At 32.4% G+C, this 19,683-nt stretch overlaps 1 protein-coding gene across 6 annotated transcripts in view; it reads left to right on the top strand.

Annotated features, from left to right (window-relative positions):
• The window catches only part of COP1 (COP1 E3 ubiquitin ligase), a 214,678-nt gene that overhangs the window by 95,001 nt on the left and 99,994 nt on the right, over nt 1-19,683 (top strand). For all 6 annotated transcript variants that reach the window (XM_036918080.2, XM_036918082.2, XM_036918084.2 and 3 more), the window contains 3 exons: nt 15,115-15,258; nt 17,560-17,668; nt 18,050-18,131. In XM_036918080.2, coding sequence (XP_036773975.1) covers nt 15,115-15,258; nt 17,560-17,668; nt 18,050-18,131 — 335 coding nt within the window. The remainder of the gene's footprint in view (nt 1-15,114; nt 15,259-17,559; nt 17,669-18,049; nt 18,132-19,683) is intronic.

Raw genomic sequence — 19,683 nt, 5'->3', positions numbered from 1 at the left:
AAGTTTCTGAATCTCCTTAGTTCTCAATTTCTTCATCTCTAAAATGGAATAATTAATAGCATCCACCTCATAGGGTTCCAGTTTGTTATCTTGTAATGTCTTTGTCTGGTTTTGATGACAGGGTATGCTGTCGTTTTAAGTGCTTCTTCCTCTTAAGTTTTCTAGAAGAGTTTTTAAAGAATGGGTGTTATTTCTTCCTTACGTGCTTTGGAATTCTCCAGTGAAGCCACCTTTGCCTTGAGTTTTCTTTGAGGGAAGATTTTTAAACACATTAAATTTTTAAGAGATATAGGGCTAATCAGGTCATCCATTTCTTTTTGGTTGAGCATTATTTTTAGTTTGTGTCCTCAAGGAATTTGTTCATTTCATCAGGCTTGTTAAGTTTATTGGTATATGAGTGTTCATAATATTCCTTTACTATCCTTTTTTAATATCTTTTGATTTTGTGATGATGTTCCCTTTCTCATCCCTGATACTAGAAATTTGTTTCCCTTTATTTTGTTTCTTAATAGTCTGTCTTACAAGTTCATCAATTTTATTTTCCCAAGGAGTCAGCTCTTAATTTATCAATATTGTATATTTGTCTGTTCTCTGTTTCATTGATTTCTGCTCTTTAATATTTCTTTTCTTCTGCTTTCCTTAGGTTTAATTTGCTCTTATCTTTTTTGTTTCATAAGGTAGAAACTAAAGTGATTAAGTAGAAAGCTTTCTTCTTTTCCAATATAGATAATTTGTATTATAAATTGCTCTTCAAGCACTGCATTAACTGCATAGACAGATTTTGTTGTGGTATCTTTTCCCAAATTATATTTTTATTGTGGCAAAATACGCCTAATATAAAAATTAACACGTTAAGTGCATTGTTCAGTGATATTAAATACATTCATAATATTGTGCAGCTGTCATCACCATCCATCTTAATACTTGATATGTCATAAAACTGAAATTCAGTACCCATTAACAATAACTCCTCATTCTTCTCTCCCCACCATTTCTGGCAACCACTATTCTCTTTCTTTTTCTGTAAGTTTGACTATAAGGATCTCCTATAAATGGAATCATACCATATTTGTCTTTCTGTGACTGACTTATTTCACTTAGCATAATATTGTCAGTGTTCATGCATGTTGTAGTGTATGTCAGAATTTTCTTCCTTTTTAAGGCTGAATAACATTCCATTGTGTGGATATACCACATTTTGCTTAATCTATTTGTACATTGATGGACATTTAGGTTGCTTCTGCATGTTAGCTATTGTGAATAGTGCTGCTATGAATGTGGGTGTAAAAATATTTTTTCGAGACTTTGCTTTCAATTATTTTGGGTATGTACCCAGAAACAGAATTGATGGATCATATGGTAATTCTATTTTTAATATTTTGTGGAACTAAGGTACTATTTTCCATAGTAGCTATACTTTTACATTTCTACTAGCAGTGCACAAGGGTTCACCACATACTTGCTAGCACTTACTATTTTCTGTTTTCTTGATAATAGCCATCTTAGTGAATATGAGGTGGTATATATGTCTCTTAGATTTGTGTTGCATTTCCTTAATGATTAGTGATCTTAAGCATCTTCTCATGTGCTTATTGGTCATTTGTGTATCCTTTTTGGAGAATGTCTAAAAATCCTTTGCCCAGTTTTGAATTTTGTGTTGTTTTTGTTGTTGCATTTCAGGAGTTCTCTAAATATTCTGGATATTAATCCCTTACCAGATTTGTAAATACTTTCTCTGGGTTGTCGTTGTACTTTGTTGGTATTGTCTGTTGATTCACACAATTTTTAAATTTTGGTGAAATATAATTTCTCTTTCTCTTTTGTTGCCTGTGCTTTGGGTGTCATATCCAAGAAATCATTGCCAATTCTGAAGTTATGAAAAAGAGTTATTGTTTTAGGCTTTAGATCCATTTTGAATTAACTTTGTGTGTGATTTTATGGAAGAGTTTGACTTTATCCTTTTGTATCCAGTTTTCCCAGCACCATTCTGAAAAAACTGTACTTTTCCCTTTGAATGCTCTTGACACTCTTTATCAGAAATCATTTGACCATATACGCAAGGGTTTATTTCAGGGTTTTCTCTTTGTTCTTTTGGGCTGTATGTCTGTTTTTATGTCACTACCACATTATTTTGATTACTGTGGCTTTGTAGTTAAGTTTTGAAGTCAGGAAGTCTGAGTCCTCTAGTTCTATTCTCCTTTTAAGATTGTTTGGCTTTTTTGGGTCCCTTGAAATCCCATGTGAATTTTAGATGGGTTTTTCTATTTCTGTAAAAAAAAGGTCACTGGGATTTAGATAGGGATTGAATTGAATCTGTAGAATGCTTTGGGTAATATTGACATTGTAAAAATATTCAATCTTACAGTCTATCAACATGAGTTGTGTTTCCATTTGTTTATATCTTCTTAAATTTCTTTAAGCATTGTTTTGTAGTTTTATTGTATAAGTCTTTAACTTCCTTGATTAATTCTAAATATTTGATGCTACTATAAATGGAATTGTTTTCATAATTTTCTTTTCAGATTGTTGACTGTTTTTGTATAAAAGATATTTTTTTCATCTTCATTCAAAAACTTTTTACTTTCAATATTTTTGTTTTTTATTGATGGGTTATTAAGACATATCTTACTAGTTTTCAAGTATTAGGGCTTTCTAGTTAGCTTTCTGTTATTAATTTATATTATTTTTATCTTCATCATCTTGACCATTTTTTAAAGATTTTTAATAAAAATGTTTAATATACATAAAAATGCAAGGAATGGAAGAATAATCCCTCATACAGCCATCTCCCAGATCCAGCAGTGATCCAGATTTTGCTATACTTGCTTCATTTATACTTTGTATTCTTACTTTTCTTTGCTTAAGTAATTTGAAGCAAATCCAAGGTACTATCTCATTTCACCCCTACATTCTTAAGGATCTCTGTGTCTTAAAATGTGGACATTATAAAACCATAGCACTGTGTCATATCCAACACAATTAGCAATGATTGGTAGTTATCAGCAAATTGCTAGTCTATTTAACATTTCCTAGATAGAATGAAGAAACTTTAAAGAGATTTTTTCATGAAGATCAGGAATTTGTCAAGTTTAAACTTGTCAAATATTGCTAAAATTATGTATGCTTTTTTGTATGAGTAAGATTTTTATTAATGTATATGAATATTGATCTTGACATTTAAGTCACTGGCTAAAGAGACCATTTCAGGAAACCTCTTATTGTGTTCTAGCTGGATGTATAACTCAGGAATGAGTAAGACAAAAATGATACATTTATTTATCTGTATGTTGGCAATGTAAGTTTTCCTTATCACACACTGGAGTGGTTAAAAATTTAAGAATGTAGTAGATTGTGGGTTCATTTAACTAATTAAGTGGGTAGTTACTTTATTTAACAATTCGTTGACCAACTAGTGTGGGCTAAGCTAAGCTAAGAGTTACAACCATAAATAGACCAGAGATGATGCTTAGATTCAGGAGACCTCTTTGTCTTATTTTAGTGCATTTATACAAGAAATACAAGAAAAGTTTTTGAAACAATTTAGCTTAGAGTCCCTATAACACCATTAAATTCTTACCTAATGTAAGAATATATAATACATGTTTTTGTAAAGCCTTCAGAAACATAGCTTGAATGTGAAATAGCAAAAATAACTGGGAGTTTATTTATAATATTGACCTAATATGCATATATTTGCCTATAATTATATGGCTCTACTTAACTAAAATGTAATGCAAATCTGAACCCTTGTTATATCAGTTACTGTCCCTGTGCATTGTGGACTCATCCTGTATTGTATTTTTTTTCTCCATTAAAAATGGAGCAAAAAACTAAGAGCAAAAGAAAAATTTCCTTCATATTACAGAAGCAGCATTTCCAGTTAGAAAATGTAGGTTTGGTTATACTCTGTAGGTATTCACAAAAGAGTAAGAACCATTCTTTTTTCATCATTCCTGAAGTCCATTTTATCTTGATTCACTGTAATTCTGTTTTTTTTTTAATGCTAATAAACTTTGATCATACAAAGACATTATGTCAGAGCCTGGTGCATTCTAAAGCAGCAATTTACTGTCTTAGGAAGACTTAAGCAAGATTGAAGTTTGGGAATACTACTTACTGCAAGTGAGGTTAGTTATATTGAAATATTTCAATTAAATTAAAAAATGGTATCATCTTGTATCCATTCCTTTCTCTTGTTTACATTAAACTAACATTTCTGAAAGAAAACTTTCCAATTTTCAAAGTTGATTAGGCAGGACAAATGAAGACCAGTAGGAAAATAGTGTCCAGAGAATCCAAAGGATTTTGAGCTTTCACAGCCCTGGTAATTTTTTGCTTTTTCTAGTTTCTCACATTCATACATATCATTGATAATGAATTCATTTTAAAGTCTTAATTCCTCTCAAAATAGTAAATTTATTTGGGGATAAAAACATGTTAGAGATGACAGATGTTGAATTTGGTGCATTATTTTATTACATTGTAGAAGAAATTATCCTTACTGTAAAATTGCACTGTTGCAGTGAAAATCTTAGAGATAAAGTTGAACCAGAGACTTTTGCTTTAAAAATTTTTTTTCTTTGCTTATGGATCATTTTGGGTTATTGAATAACATACTCTAAAGTCCACAAGGTGGCAGCATTTGTTTACTTTGATATCATCTCAACTATTAGACAAGGTATAGAAATGAGGGCTTATGGAAATTAATGACTTACAGTGAAGTTCGCCCTTATGAATACCAGATAGGCCTAGGTGAACAATGGCAAGTACTGTAAAGGATAGAGAATTCTCTTACACATAGTAATACTGTCACATTTTTCATTTTTCTAAAATTAGGTATTCAGTGGCCACCAGAGAGGAGGAATGGTTTGAAACTGTATTGCTTAAACTTATTGATATTCAGTAACAATAGCTGTTTTTGAGTTCTTGGTTGATACATACCTAGATGTTGTGGTTAAAATTGTTACACACTCCATCTGTAGTTTGAGATTAACATTTTTGCTCATGTTTTCTCAAATTTTTGTAATAGAATTACATCAGGCATTAATAAATTCATGTAAAGAAAATGGCAGTATATTGTGGCATTCATTGCTGTTGGATCACCACATTAGTTTTGTTTGAGTACTTTTTTTAGATGCCATTGTAAGTATTTTACATGACATAATAAGTCCTTTCCTTCTGCATCCCCATGTCTGGCATGTGCTAAGTGCTTGGTAATAAATGTTTATTGAATGAATGGGAAAGAAACTATTTTGCCTGCTCTGGGAAGGTGTTGAGTAAGTAGGGCTCTCTATCTGTTGTCCACCTTAACCTGATTCTATGTATACGTGAGCTGATAAGTATTCCTTTGAGGAAAGTATCCCTAGGCTAAAAAAGAACTTTATAAATCACAATGACACATGATAGAAAAATAAATTAATGTTAACAACTTGAAGAAGTCCAAGATAGTCAGCAAGTGTTGATGAGTTTCCTGTTTCTATGACAGTTTAAGATATGAATTAAAACTGAAAAACAAATAGTTGAAGCTTAAGCTTTAGAAGTTGCTACATCCTTTCTGTCCCTCATAGCCTCTACCCTAAAATTGTCCTGTTCGCATCGTAATTCCTCATGTTTTTAATGGTTTATTTTCCTTTGCCCTTGCTTAGGCTGAGGCTTGTCAGTAGGACAGAATGAAACTATAAACTCAAATCATTTTACACTTATTGCCACAAAGAAATTGTTAATTTTGGTAGCACTGAGATTTTAGTAGACTAATAAAAAGTTTGTCACTAATCAGAACATAAAATAGTTGTCTGCAACAAAGGTTTAGAATTAGGATGTTGTCTTTTATTCGGGACAAAATTATTTACCTGGCAAAGAGTAGTTTGTTTACCTAATGACTCTCTTCTAATAATTAGAGTAGATGAGGAATTAGAATGGTTCTGTTCAGTATCCAAGTGATGAAAGTAAGATTAATGGCTGCAAGCCGTGTTTTAAGGTTAACATAAGGAAGGTCTGCATAGTTAGCAAATGTGCAGAAGTGGAATAGACTTCATCAGGAGGCAGTTGCTATATGCTCTTATGACTTTTTAAAACTAAGCTCACTTTTTTACCTAGAAAATCTTTCTACAATCTTGAGATCAGTTATATGTTCACCTGTATTTGTCTAGAATATTTGTCTTAATTTTTTTAATTGTACCTATTTATACCACATACTGTAAGTTCTTATAAATAAGAGTGATGTACAGATTAGCCAAGGTGTAGAAGAAAATATTGCAAGTATAGTAAAAGTGTCTACTGGGTGCAGTATGGAGAATAGATTTGAGGGAAGCAAGATGAGAAATATAGAGCTCTTACATAGGTGATGACTGAAATTGTCCTGGCAGTACATGATGATGACCTGTGGCCTATAATAGGGTGAGGTCAGTGGGGCTCAGGTGGAAAAAAATGAATGAATTATAAAAAAACAACGGTTCAGTGAGCTTCTTAACAAACAGAAGATGCAAATTGTTAAGGCAACCTAAATAGGTATAGCTAGGCTAAATGCTGAGTACATAAAATAGGAAGTGAAACTGGGAAATAACTACAGGTACATTGGAAGAAAAAAATAAACTATGCTCTGATTGTAAGTATACTTGGGATTTTAGATGGAGATTATTTTTTTAGAAAATATAAATGATACGAGCTGATCCTAGAAGAACAAAAAAATCCACACAGGTTAATTACAATGGGAGAAAGAAGAAATTTTTAAAATGGGAAATAATAAACCTAACTGGAAATGTGGGTGATCTTAAAGAAGAAAATCTTAAAATACTGCTGAGGAAACAAAGAAAATTTGAACTAATTAAAGACACAACATATACCTAGATGGAAAGACATGCATCGTGAAAATAAAAATTTTCCCTTAGTTAATATGTAAATTTAACATGATTGCAATGAAGATACCAAACTGAATATGTTTTTCTTGCTTTTGGAAATAAGCTGGTGCTAAACTTAAAATATAGTTGCAAAATACCTAGAAAAACTCTGAAGAAAACGATTAATGGAAGAGTACAAGTTTCTACAAGATACACAACATATTATGATGAATCAGTAATTAAAATTATGGTACAAGTATACAAACAGTGTCGATAGTCCAGATTCTTGGAAGAATTTAGTATATTTCATATAAATTTTATTTCTAAAAAATGGGGAAAAAGAGATTATTTAATAAATGGGACAATTAGGTAATGACCTGGAGAAATTTACAGTTGGCCTAGAACAATGGCAGGGTTTAGAGGCACCCATCCCTGTGCAGTCAAAAATCAGAGAAACTCCCCAAAGACTTAATTACTAGTAGCCTACTGTTTACAGGAAGTCTAACTGACATGAATAGTTGATTAACACATATTTTGTATCTTACATATATTACATACTGTATTGTTAAAATAAACTAGAGGAAAAAAATGTGTTTTCAAATCATCATACATCTCCAAAAAAATTTCCAGTATATTTATTGAAAAATATCCAGGGATAAGGGCCCATGCCGTTCAAACCCATATTGTTCAAGGGTCAATTATAAATTCACACCTCTTGTCATATTTTAAAATAGATTCCAAATGTAATGAATATTTAAATGGAATAAAATGAAACTGGCCATAAGTACTAGAAACAGGATATAAGTTTTTAAAATCCTATAGAAAAAAATTAAGCAGAGGGAGATAACGTAGGGAAAAAGAGGATTGGAAAGATTGGAAAGCTACAGTTTGAAACATTAGATAAATGGCCCTAGTGAGAAGCTAACATCTGAGTCAAAGCTGAGGGAAATGAAGTACATCATGCATATATTTGGAGAACAATGCCAGGTTCAGGGACTATCAGGTGTAGTGGTCATGAGGTGGGGAAAGGTTTGGAATTTCCTAGGTTTACCATGTGGCTATTGTAACTGGAGCAAGGGAAAGCAGGGCAGATCATATACACTGTTTTGTAATCACCTTTCTTCATGGGGTTAGGTAAGAAGTCATTAAAGGATTTTAGACCAAAGTAATTATGATTTGATTTGTATGAAAACAGACTATAAGGCTTAAGTATGGGAAGTGGAGACTCAGTAAGGAATCTATTATAATAATACAGACCTGAGATAATGGTAAGGTATTGAGAATGGTGGCAGTTAGGTAGTGAGGAGTGCTTAGATTCTTTTAGGTTTTGAAGGTTGGGCTAAATGATTTGCTGTTAAAGTTAATAAAAGAGATGGATTAGTTAATAAGATGAGGAAGGTTTGGTGGGGAATTCAGAAACTCAGTTTACGACAGATTAAGATGCCTGTTCGATTCAAATTGGAGCTGCCAAGTAGGCATGAGACAGTAGTGTAGATAAAGGACTAGTATGCAGAATAACCATTTGATAGTCATTAGTGTATAGATGTAAAGGCACAAGAGTAGTTGAGATTTATAAAGAAGTCCATGCAGATAAGAAAGAGAGGAGCTGCAGGACTTTCCTCTGGGATACTTGAATATGAAAATGGAGACAGGAGGAGGAGTGAACACCATGTACGGTGATGGAGCTGCCAGTGTGGTTGAAGAAAAGCAAGTCCACTGATGGGGAGGGAGTGATCATCTAAGTCAGCTGTTGATGCTCAAGTAAGATAAGAATTGGAGTTGACTATTAGATTTAGCAACTTAAAGATCATTATTGAGCTTGATAAATTATTTTCAGTGGTAGAGGTGAAAGCTTGATTCCAGTGTGTTAAAGAAAATGGGAGGAGAGGAATTAAGAGTCAGTGCATGTGGACAACCTTTTTTTCCCCTAAGTTCTGCTATCAGAAAGGAAAGAAAAAGGGTGGTAGCTAAAACAGAATTAGGATTATAAACAATCTTTTGTTTTTTTTTAATGTCTTATTGAAGAAAACATTGAAAGGCTACGGGGAAGGTCTAGGAGAATGGAAAAGTCAATGATACAGGAGAGAGGAGAGTGTGTGAGGACCCAGTCCTTGAGTAGGCAAAGAAAGGTGGGATCTGTTACAAGTTAGATGTGATCTGATCCATTGTTCAGAATGACAAGAGGCAGCAAGGTATACCAAAGTATTGGCTATTTGCTGGTCAGTGGAGGAAGTGGTGGGAGCCTTTGGGATTTATCTTATTATTCTTTTTTTATTTTCAGTAGACTAAAGAGCAAAATAATCTGCTGCAAGTGATTATGAAGAAGGAAATGGGAAATTTGAGAATGAAGAAATTATGTACCTTTTAAGAAATAGGAGAGTATATGGATGAGGGAAATTTACCACGAAGCTAGATAGTATTAAGGCCCCACTTGAGGATAGTAATCATGAATTTAAAATGAGACTGAAGAATGTGGTTGAGTATTGTCTTCTCTAACCATATTCAGCTGTGTTAAGTGTAGTGTGGATTCAGAGATTTTGCTGAGGAAGTTAGGTGTAAGAAATAGGAGAATTAAAAACTGTGAAGGAGTGCAGCATTGTATGTGAGGAAATCCTAATTATTGAGAATGTAATTTATAATGAGTGAAGAAGAAAGTGAATATATGAAGAGGGTAGAGGAACAGTGAGTGGAAATAAGATCAATGAATTTTTAGGTCTCCAATGGGCTTGAAGTCTTGAAGGATTGTTGGACGGCAAGTCAACTGGCAAGACTGGAAGTGCTTCTCAGAAAGTGCTATGTCAAAAAGTGAACTTTAGACTTTGAAAGGTTAACCTGTTGGTAATGACAGTGTAGGATAGGATTGTGATTGTGTGGAGAGGACGTGAGCAGAATGAAAGATCTTTGGAGAATAGAAAGTCAAGAAACTGCTAACCTGATAGGGTGTTAGAATAATAATGTATAGGATAGTTGAAATAATTAAGAATTATGGCAAGAATAGATTTGGAAAGAGTGATAATGAGCTGAAAGTTAAATTTCCAAGAACGCATGGGTTGGTACAAGGAGTACAAGGAACAGTACTGAATAATAGAATTTACCAGAGATTTTGAGCTGGGAGGCTTTGAGGAAGGGAGGGCACATGGCTGGAAGAAGCTGTGTATATAGCAAGGAGGACACTGACTTCATCTGCGGACCACTTGAACATGGGTTGTGAGAAGGTTTCAGAGGAAGAGTGGGGTTTCAGTTGGATTAAGAAGGTAAATGGAACATTTAGAGAAGAAATTTAGATTATTAATGTCATTATCTACATGGAGAGAGGTTTAGCTTTATTTAACTATATTAAAATGCATATATTTTTGACCTAGCACTATATATTCTAAGTGTATTTAAGGATATGTTGCATGAAAAATGACAAACATAAAAGGTTGTTAATTTTATTGCTAGCATTGTTTAGTAGAGAACTAGAGAGGAAATGTTCATTAGACTGGTTAAATAATTTTTCATGTATCCATCTGTCGGAATTTGATATAGCCATCTGTTGGAATTAATAGCCTTAATATGTACTAAAGTTAAATGATTGTTTAGATACCTATAGGTGTGGGTGTGACAGGGGTGCAAATCAGTGTGTATATCATCCCATGCGTTTAATTTTTAAAAAAGAATATGCATGCATACATGCTTATTTGTGAATTGGGTAACCCTAGTAGGATGTACAAACTGAAATTATTGGTTGCCTCTAGGGAAGACATCTGAGTGCTTATTTGGTGAGATTAGTAGAGAGACTTGCTTTTCTCTGTACACTTTTGAGCCATTGCCTACATACATAGATTTTTTAGTAAAGAAAGCTTTAAGAAAAGATTCAAGACAGATTGTGAAGGATCTTTGGTAACAGTTGGAGTTTGAATTTTTACATGGTAGTAAAAATCAGGAGAATTATGCGAACAGAGCCAGTGTTTTGAAAATTCACCCTAATAGCAGTCCTTCAAAGGGGTTAGAAAAGAGGAAAGTGAGGAGTAGCAGACATGATAGGGAGGTTTTTGTAGTAGCCCAGGTTAGCATTAACATAGGCTGAATTTGTGTTTCTGTGAAATTCTCAAATACTGTGTTTTGGTTTTTTAACTTCCTTGTTTTCCATCAACTAGATCAATGTTTGACAGATAACAGGCATGCTGTTATATTTGATGGCTGAGAGTATTCATGTATTGTCTACCAGTAGACCTCAGTAATCATCAACTCCTTAATTCTATATCATATTTTGTCCTTATCATTTGGCATTTGCTTATACTGTATGTAATTTTCCCACTAATTATGAACCTGTGAGACTGTCGTACTCTGTTTTTAATCACCATGTATTTAACTTGTTCAAGATGAATTATTATGTTACTACTATCATGTATACTAGAGTATATAGCATTATTCTATATTATTACTGTTGTTTATTTTGCCTTTCTATGTGTTCTTCGAAAACCATCTCTTTTGTTTTCTTTAAGATGGAAATTTTGCATAGTGATTGAGAGCATAGTTTCTGGAACCAGATTGCTGGCATTTGAATTATCTAATGAACCTTGGGCAAATTACTTAACATCAACACAGCTCACTTTTGTTATCTAGACAATGAAGATTTGAAGGTTAAAATATATTTCATGAAAGTACTTAAAGCAGTCTTGACACATAGTGAGTGAAGTTTTAGCTATTATTATTGATTGATTGCAAGAAAGTCAGTTGAATAACATCAATTCTTATTTACCTGTGTTTGTAATCTTTAAAGATCTACCTATTTCTTTTCATTAAAATGGCCTATTTCTGAACTGTTCTGTTTTTTTTCAAGTTATAGTAGCCTCCATCTCTTGAGGTGTACTATCATGGTAATGAATTAAACCTTAAACAACTGTACTCACTTTACATTTCTCTTGATAAATTGGATTCCAGTGTTCAGGGATATTAATTCACCTTGTTTGTTAATACTTGTTTTGTAATTGCAAAAAGACATGACAGACTAACAAATTCCCTTCTTGGGATAGTGACATCTTTGCATTGCTTTGTGCCACACTGTACTAGAGATATGTATTAATTAATCAGCTGTCGTGTGTGGGCTTTTGCCTTGATACTTAATCAATTGATTGATGGGCCTTCGACAAAGAATATAGCCAGTTTCTTTTACAACTATTTAAATTAATCCTTTTTTTAAACAGTTGAAGCATTCCAGGGTGAAAAAAAATGCAGTTTTTTTTCCATGTTTAACGTAAGTTACCATTAATATTTCAAACAAAATATGTTTTAATAAAAAATTTTAAGAAACTGAGTTGATAATTTCAATAGACTTTCATAAACCACTTCTGCTGGTGATAGTGGATAGCAGAAATAAATTTTGTGTAACAAGTAAGACTTCTTACAACTCTCTTGAATTTAATTGCACAAGTAGGTATGTTTCAATTACCTTTTGTTTTATTTTTGTCTCAGTGTAACTAATTACTGTTGAATTATTATTTTTGTTTGTGTTATCAGATTTCATAGTTAAAGCAGCTAAAATACTGTATTATGAAATAAGAGGCAATCCATTTTGGATTAGCTCTGAAAAACTCTTTGTACCTGAAAACTACATTGTTCATTTAAGTTATTCCTTGATCTGTTTCTAGAGTCTAATTACTAATTACATCTGTGTTTGGGAGCAGATATGTTTAAAACTGGGAACAAATGATTCAGTGTTTAAAAGTATACTTGACCGTTAAACAATAAGGGGTTTGAACTGTGTGGGGGTCCACTTATACACAGATGTTTTTCAATAAGTATATTGGACAATTTTTTGGAGATTTGCAACAATTTGAAAAAAACATTTTTTTCCCTCTGGCTTTATTGTAAGACTCTAGTGTATAACACATACAGCGTATAAATATGTGTTACCAGTAAGGCTTCTGGTCATCAGTAGGCTGTTAGTAGTTAAGTTTGGGGGGAGTCAAAAGTTTTATATGGATTTTTAGCTGTGGGGGTTGGTGCTCCTAAACCCCACATTGTTCAAGGGTTAACTATCCTTAAATCCTGAGTTTTCATAATGTGGAAGTACTTGTAATTTTTTAAAAAGTTGTCTTCCTTTCTCTTCTAATAAGAATTTACTAGAAATAATTTATACTTTATACTTTGGGTTAGTATTTCTATAAAAATGTTATTGTTTTTAAAGAATTTCAGTATCCCAGAATGTTTAAAAAGGATACTGTACAGATCCTTCATATTCCAATATATTAAAACAAAACATAACCAGAATGTGAGAAAATAATGGCAGTGAAGTCAAAACAAAAAGTTACTTTTTAGTATGAGTTAGAAATTAGTAATTGTAGGTAAATAATAACCTTTGTTGTAAAAAAAAAAAAAAAGGAAAATCTGTCTTGAATAATGGTAGAAATAGAAGAGGTAATGGACTGACATATCATCAAACCAATTCTTTTGACAGACAGACAGCATTTTTATTTATATATTAGTTTTCTTCCTGCAATGTCTTTAGATTATTAATGTTACTGTTTAAACTTCTTTGATATTCAAACTAATAGTTTAGAAATGGCATATTAACTTTTACCAGTGGAACATTGGAATGTTGTTAATTTGTTAGCTATTTTTGTTGTAGGTCGAAGGAAAGTATTTAGGGATAATATAACTAACTAGTTTTCCCTTGAAGTCTCACCATACTGAATACCTCTTAAGGATAGGACTTCAGTTCTGGCCTTTGTCAGGCACATATTTATTTCTCCTTCAGTTGCATAAGACTGTGGGTATAAGTTGAGTTGGGATAGATTAATAGTTGCCATCGATGTAGTTACACAGTATTAGAATCTACAAGGCAGATAACAGTTGCGGAGACAGTAGTTCAGTTGAGGTTGTACAGACAAATCCATTGCAGTGTTACATAGTCACGTTTTATTAGAGGGAACATTTGCTGAATTGTGCTATACTTAGTGAAATTCCTTTAAATGTTTATAAAATTAAGGAAGATATAAAGCTATAATGAAAAGGGAGCATCTCAATGTGTTTTTATGGGAAATACTTTTTATGTGTACTTATTTTCCTTATTCATCATTATTAGCTCACCAAGCTTCTTACTAAATCATTAACTGTTCTGTAAAAGTATATCACAGGTAATCCATAAACTGCAGTATGCCATGTAGGTATGTGTATGCATTTAATGAATGCTTAATATATGCAGAGTGGTAGTGTATCACCTTAGACACTTCATGCTGGCTAACTTTAGGCAAATTACTTTACCTGAAATACTGTTTCCTCGTGTAGAATGTAGATTAAAAATCTTATAGGGTCATTATGAGAATTAAGTAAATTAATATATAGAGTGGTTATAGTGAATAACTATTATTATGTAATTAATTGTTGATCAGTTGAAATTCTTATGGCTAAGCTTCTAGAAAAGATGCTTAACTCATTGAGAAACAATGATGATTCATTTCACTCTTAATTTCTTAGGTCACTTAGATTTCTTGCTGGTTATATAACAACTTTGTTAAGGCTCCACGTTAAGTTCTGTAAAGGTGAATAAAATCTGCTTTGCTTGGAAGTAGCTTATTTTGAAATTTGTATAAAAGTCAGTAGGAGGGGTGAATTTCCTAAATAACTCTAAAAGGGGAGATTTTAGCTTTTCGCTTGTTAATAATATAAGGAATCTATATTGGCAGTCTATAAATCAGAGAGATCATTTGGTAATTTGAGGAAACATAATGATAATTTAATGATTCAGTTTTATGTATATTTTATCCCTTTGTCATCAGCCCTTCCTTAATTGTTTCAGTTAGCTTGTATACTAATTTATTTATTAAAATAACATTATGAAATTTTTTATCCCCAGAATGGTAAAAAGGGAAATGGCTAGAATTTATGAAAAGATTAACTGGTTAGTCTCATTTGATGTATATTTAATATACTAAACCTTTAAAACCTTTCTCTACTTTTATGGTATAACTTGTTAGCTCCAAGAGTTGGGTGAGTTATAATATCGTTGCTAATGCTGAATTGAAAAACATGTCAAGTTTCTAGAAGCAGAACTATCTGTTAGCAGAATTATGTAGTGAGGCACAATTCTCCACCCTTTACAATTTGTTATGTCTTAATAATGACTTAATCTTTATTATATACTAGGACATAGAGCCTAGTACAATTTGAGGACATTTCAAGTAGATCTCATGCTTGTAGACAGAATCACTTTAGAAATAGAAAAAAAAAAAAAGAATTCTGAAATGTAGTCATTGTAACAGACTTCCTGACCAAGTATATTCTTTTCCCTTAGTATTGAATTTGACCGTGATTGTGACTATTTCGCAATTGCTGGGGTTACAAAGAAGATTAAAGTCTATGAATATGGAACAGTCATTCAGGATGCAGTGGATATTCATTACCCTGAAAATGAAATGACCTGCAATTCCAAAATCAGGTACTTATATTATTTTCTTGGCATAATGCAGTCTGTATATAACAATTAGAATGTATAATTACTATGAGTTTGTTATTTTACTTTTCCATGAGACTCTTCACTCATTCATGATGAACACTGTAATTGCAAACAGAGGACTGGTCAGACTTTCTTACAGATACTGGTTGCTTTTCCCCTGTGAGGGTTAGTAGTTTTGTTTTGTTTTTCTATTTGCCAGAAGAAAGCTTTTTTTTTCATTTTATCAAGTAAAATCTTTGTTGTAGATGACCTTTCATAGGGTGTTGAATACAAGGATTACTGTAGCCTATGAATAGTGTCTGAAAGTCAGGAATTTTTCCCTGTAGCATGTATATGTCTCTAAATATTGTAATAGATTGTTAACAGATTTAAGAGTTCTTTTCACAAGAACATTCTGTTTTTCATTCAGAGTTTCATGTATTAGGAGTTAGAATTCATAACAAGTGTTTTTGATACATGAAATACTGTTAAAAATGCAGGAACTGGGCCATACTTATGATATGCCCCTTAAAAATCTCAGGAGAAAACCCAGAAACTACGTTTTTAAAATACACTTCCTAAGTTATTCTCACAGGCACTGGCTTAGTGAAAAATTGGAGTGATATAAGGAAATCATCTGATAATAAATTTATTTTGAACTTCTAACATTTTCCAGTCATCCTTCTACCTTTTTTATCTGAATGAATGGCATGTATAGTATATGTGTATAAATGCTCATTTTAATAATGTTAATAGTATAGCAAATAATAGTCTATATATAATTGACTTGTTTGTTACAACTTTCTTTTTGTTTCCTAATTCATTCATAAAAATGGTAGACTGATAATTTGTGAGCCTGCTCATTCATCAGCATTGAGAATCTGGTACAGTTCTTTTGTCCTAAGTGGAAAGAATACAACATGAGTTGAATTCTTCTGTGGTGGGCATTGTCCTACATGCTTTGTCATAGCAGACCTATGAGATAGTCACCATTATTGCCCCATTTTTATATCAAGGAAACTGAAGCACAGAAAGGTTAATAATTAACTTGCTTAAGTTTACACAGCTAGTAAAGAGGAGCCAGGATTCAAACAGGTAATTTGATTCCTCAGTCTGTGCTCTTAACTATTTCATGGTACTTACTTATATAATAGAGGGAATAATAATAATAATAATAATACCTATTTCATAGGGATTGTATTTTAAATAAATCTACATAATGCACTCAGCATAATACCTGGCCCATATCAAGAATTCACAGTAAATGTTACTGTAATGAGAATGTCGAGTAGAGAGTTTATGTTCTCTGTCTTGACATATATAAAAATATGGCAATACTTTATGGCACTTTGGAATAAACAGGAGAAGCTGTTTAAAGCTGGAAGGTATGTGTTTGGGACTGAAAGGATCAGTTTGTGAGCATGCCTAAAACTAATTGGGAGTGAACCAACTGTGAGAGTGAACTAAATCAAAGCCACAACTAGTAAGTGGCAGATCTGAATTAGAGCTCAGGTTTATCTGAATCCCAAACTGTCTCGTAACCGTTCCATACTTTATCCCAGAAATTCTATTAAGTATGTTTAAACATGCAAATAAAGTCTTCCAATCTGTGAAATTTAGCATGAATGCAACTAGTAGAGAGCAAAAGACTATTGTGTCATTTAGGTTAATTGCTTTCTTAACAATTCATAAGCTTTACTGTATGCATGATTTTACATTTGTCACACCAAAAACATACATTTATAGTTGTTGCATTCTCAATTTTGTAGTACTTGAGACCAGCTGAAATCATAAATTTTAAGTGTTAAATTCTATTAAATGCTTTTCATTGGAATTTTAGGCATAAGCTTATATTAAGATTTTTTTAAAATATAAATACAGAAACTCAATTCAAATTAGTTTATTGGCTTATATGATTCAGTACAACTTTATCCAGGGGCCTGAACAATTCAGTTAGGTCTCATTCTGCCATGGCATGCTTTATATTGCCTTGGCCTGTTATCTTCACTCATAGATATGCTTTCCTCATATATATTGAAGTTGACCAGTGGCGGCTTTAGGCTCATAATCGTCTTCCAGCTAGTGATCAGAGTGAAAAAGTTGTTATTTGGTAGTTTCAATAGAAAAATTTGGGAGTTATCTGATATGTTTCTCCCCAGATATGTTATGGGAAGGTAAATTATTATGAGCTTATGTAGATCATTTAAAAGGGTACTAATCTTTCTGAACACATCAGAATTCTTTGTATCCATTGTTATTTATATTTTACATAAAACAAGGCTTAACTGTATTTCTTGCTTTCAGCTGTATCAGTTGGAGTAGTTACCATAAGAATCTGTTAGCCAGCAGTGATTATGAAGGCACAGTCATTCTATGGGATGGATTCACAGGACAGAGGTCAAAGGTCTATCAGGTAGATAAAGATACTGATTATTTGTTTTAAGAATCACTTTTTTATTCTCTCTTCTTAATAATTGTAGAACTTCATGTGCTATATAATTACAAATTTAAAGTCATATACAGCATTTTTTATACCTATGTAATACCAAATAATGCTTTTCTGAAACATCTCTTCAGACTTTTGCATTTGAAGAGTGTATCAAATCAATTTCCAAAAGCAATAATTTTAGTAACTGTATGTCTAAAAAGTTTAGGGACTACTTTGCATCTCATTTGTTTTCACAGCCTGTTCTCTCTCCCTCCCATCATAGCAATAAATTATTATCAAGTGTTTTTTCTTTTTTCCTTTCTATATACTCTGTCTGAGACTTCTTTGTTTTCTTTCTACATGCAGGAGCATGAGAAGAGGTGTTGGAGTGTTGACTTTAATCTGATGGATCCTAAACTCTTGGCTTCAGGTTCTGATGATGCAAAAGGTACTACTTGAGTCTCCCTCAATTCCTTTCAGTGGCAGAGGTGCAGATATTTATTGAAACTCTAAGCAGTCCTTTGTGATTAATGACTATTACAGAAATAATCTAAGCACAAAAATCTGTATCTCTTTTGGAGTGAAAGAAAAATGAATACACTGCATCTTCATTTTAATAATGTTTTCTGATTCATGTTACATGATGACATTTTTTAAACCAATTCCTTTATATATCCTATCAAATGAACTTTTCTTGCTGAACTATTTAGATATCTCTTTATTCTGAATTATACAATTTCCAATGTATATTAAAGTACTAAAATTATTAAATTTCCACAGTATACTAAAATCTTCAAACAAAGTTTATCATATTTCAAGACAAAGATTCTGTATTGCTTTCTGGCAATTAAATTGACATCTTCTAGTTTTTCTTGTATAACCATCTTTAGTATTCATTCTTTTCTGTTATCCTTGCTGTCCTGTTTTGGCCTAGTTCTTCTCACCATTAGATTTATAAAGCCTATTAACAGGTTTCTTTTATCTTAGAGTTAGTAGCCTTAATTTCTTCACCCTTCCCTCCTTTTGTATGTGTAACTTTTCCATACTAGTGGTTAGATACGCAAGGATAGCTCTAGTGTTGAGAACTACTTCGCAGTGATAGAGCAGGACCTATTCTCTAGGGAAATTAACATGACTGGACTGCTCCCAAAAGTTTTGAATAAAAAAGTAACAAGTTGTTGAACTGCAGTGCATATAGACTGGAATACCTTCCTTCTCGATTGTTTTAAGAAATTTTCCTTAAGTTTCTAAATTATTTAGAGTCATGTTACAATTGACTAATTAATGTTAAATGTTCCTTTTCATAATAATATACTGGGGATAGCCTTCACTGAGTTGAATACTTGTAGTTTTGCACTGAAGACTAACATTTGTTCAAAGGTGGTAACTGGTAAGTTTTCATCAGGAAAAGAGAAGCCATTATAAGCAATTTAAGTAGAATGATTTTTTTAAAAATTTTTTCATTTTAAATTGTATTGAAGTACACATAAAATTAACCATTTTTAAATGTATTGTTCGGTGGCATTAAGTATATTCACATTATTGTGTAGCCTATACCACCGTCAATCCAAAGAACTTTTTTCATATTGCAAAACTGGAACTCTACCAGTAAAACATAACACCCCATTTCTCCTTTGCTTGTTCTTGGAAGTCACCTTTGTCCTTTATTGTTTCTATGAAATTAACTACTCTTTAACTACCTCATTTGAGTGGAGTCATAGAGTACCTTTTGTGATTGGCATTTTTCACTTAGCATAATGTCTTCAAGTTATACCCATGTCATAGCATGGGTCAGAATTTCTTCTTATAAGGAATAGAAAGAATTTCCTCTTGTAATAAATATAATAGAAAATAATTCTCTATTGTATGAATATACCACTTTTGTTTATCCATTCATTTGTTGATAGACAGACACTTGGGTTGCTCCTATTGTTTGGCTTTTGTGAATACTGCTACTTTGAACATGAATGACAAAATACCTCTTTAAAAAGAGTCCCTGC

The sequence above is a fragment of the Manis pentadactyla genome, chromosome 9 (assembly GCF_030020395.1).
Source record: "Manis pentadactyla isolate mManPen7 chromosome 9, mManPen7.hap1, whole genome shotgun sequence".
In the NCBI taxonomy this organism is placed as follows: Eukaryota; Metazoa; Chordata; class Mammalia; order Pholidota; family Manidae; genus Manis; species Manis pentadactyla.
Note: the sequence above shows the minus strand (reverse complement) of the source record. Positions and strands in the feature narration are given on the sequence as shown.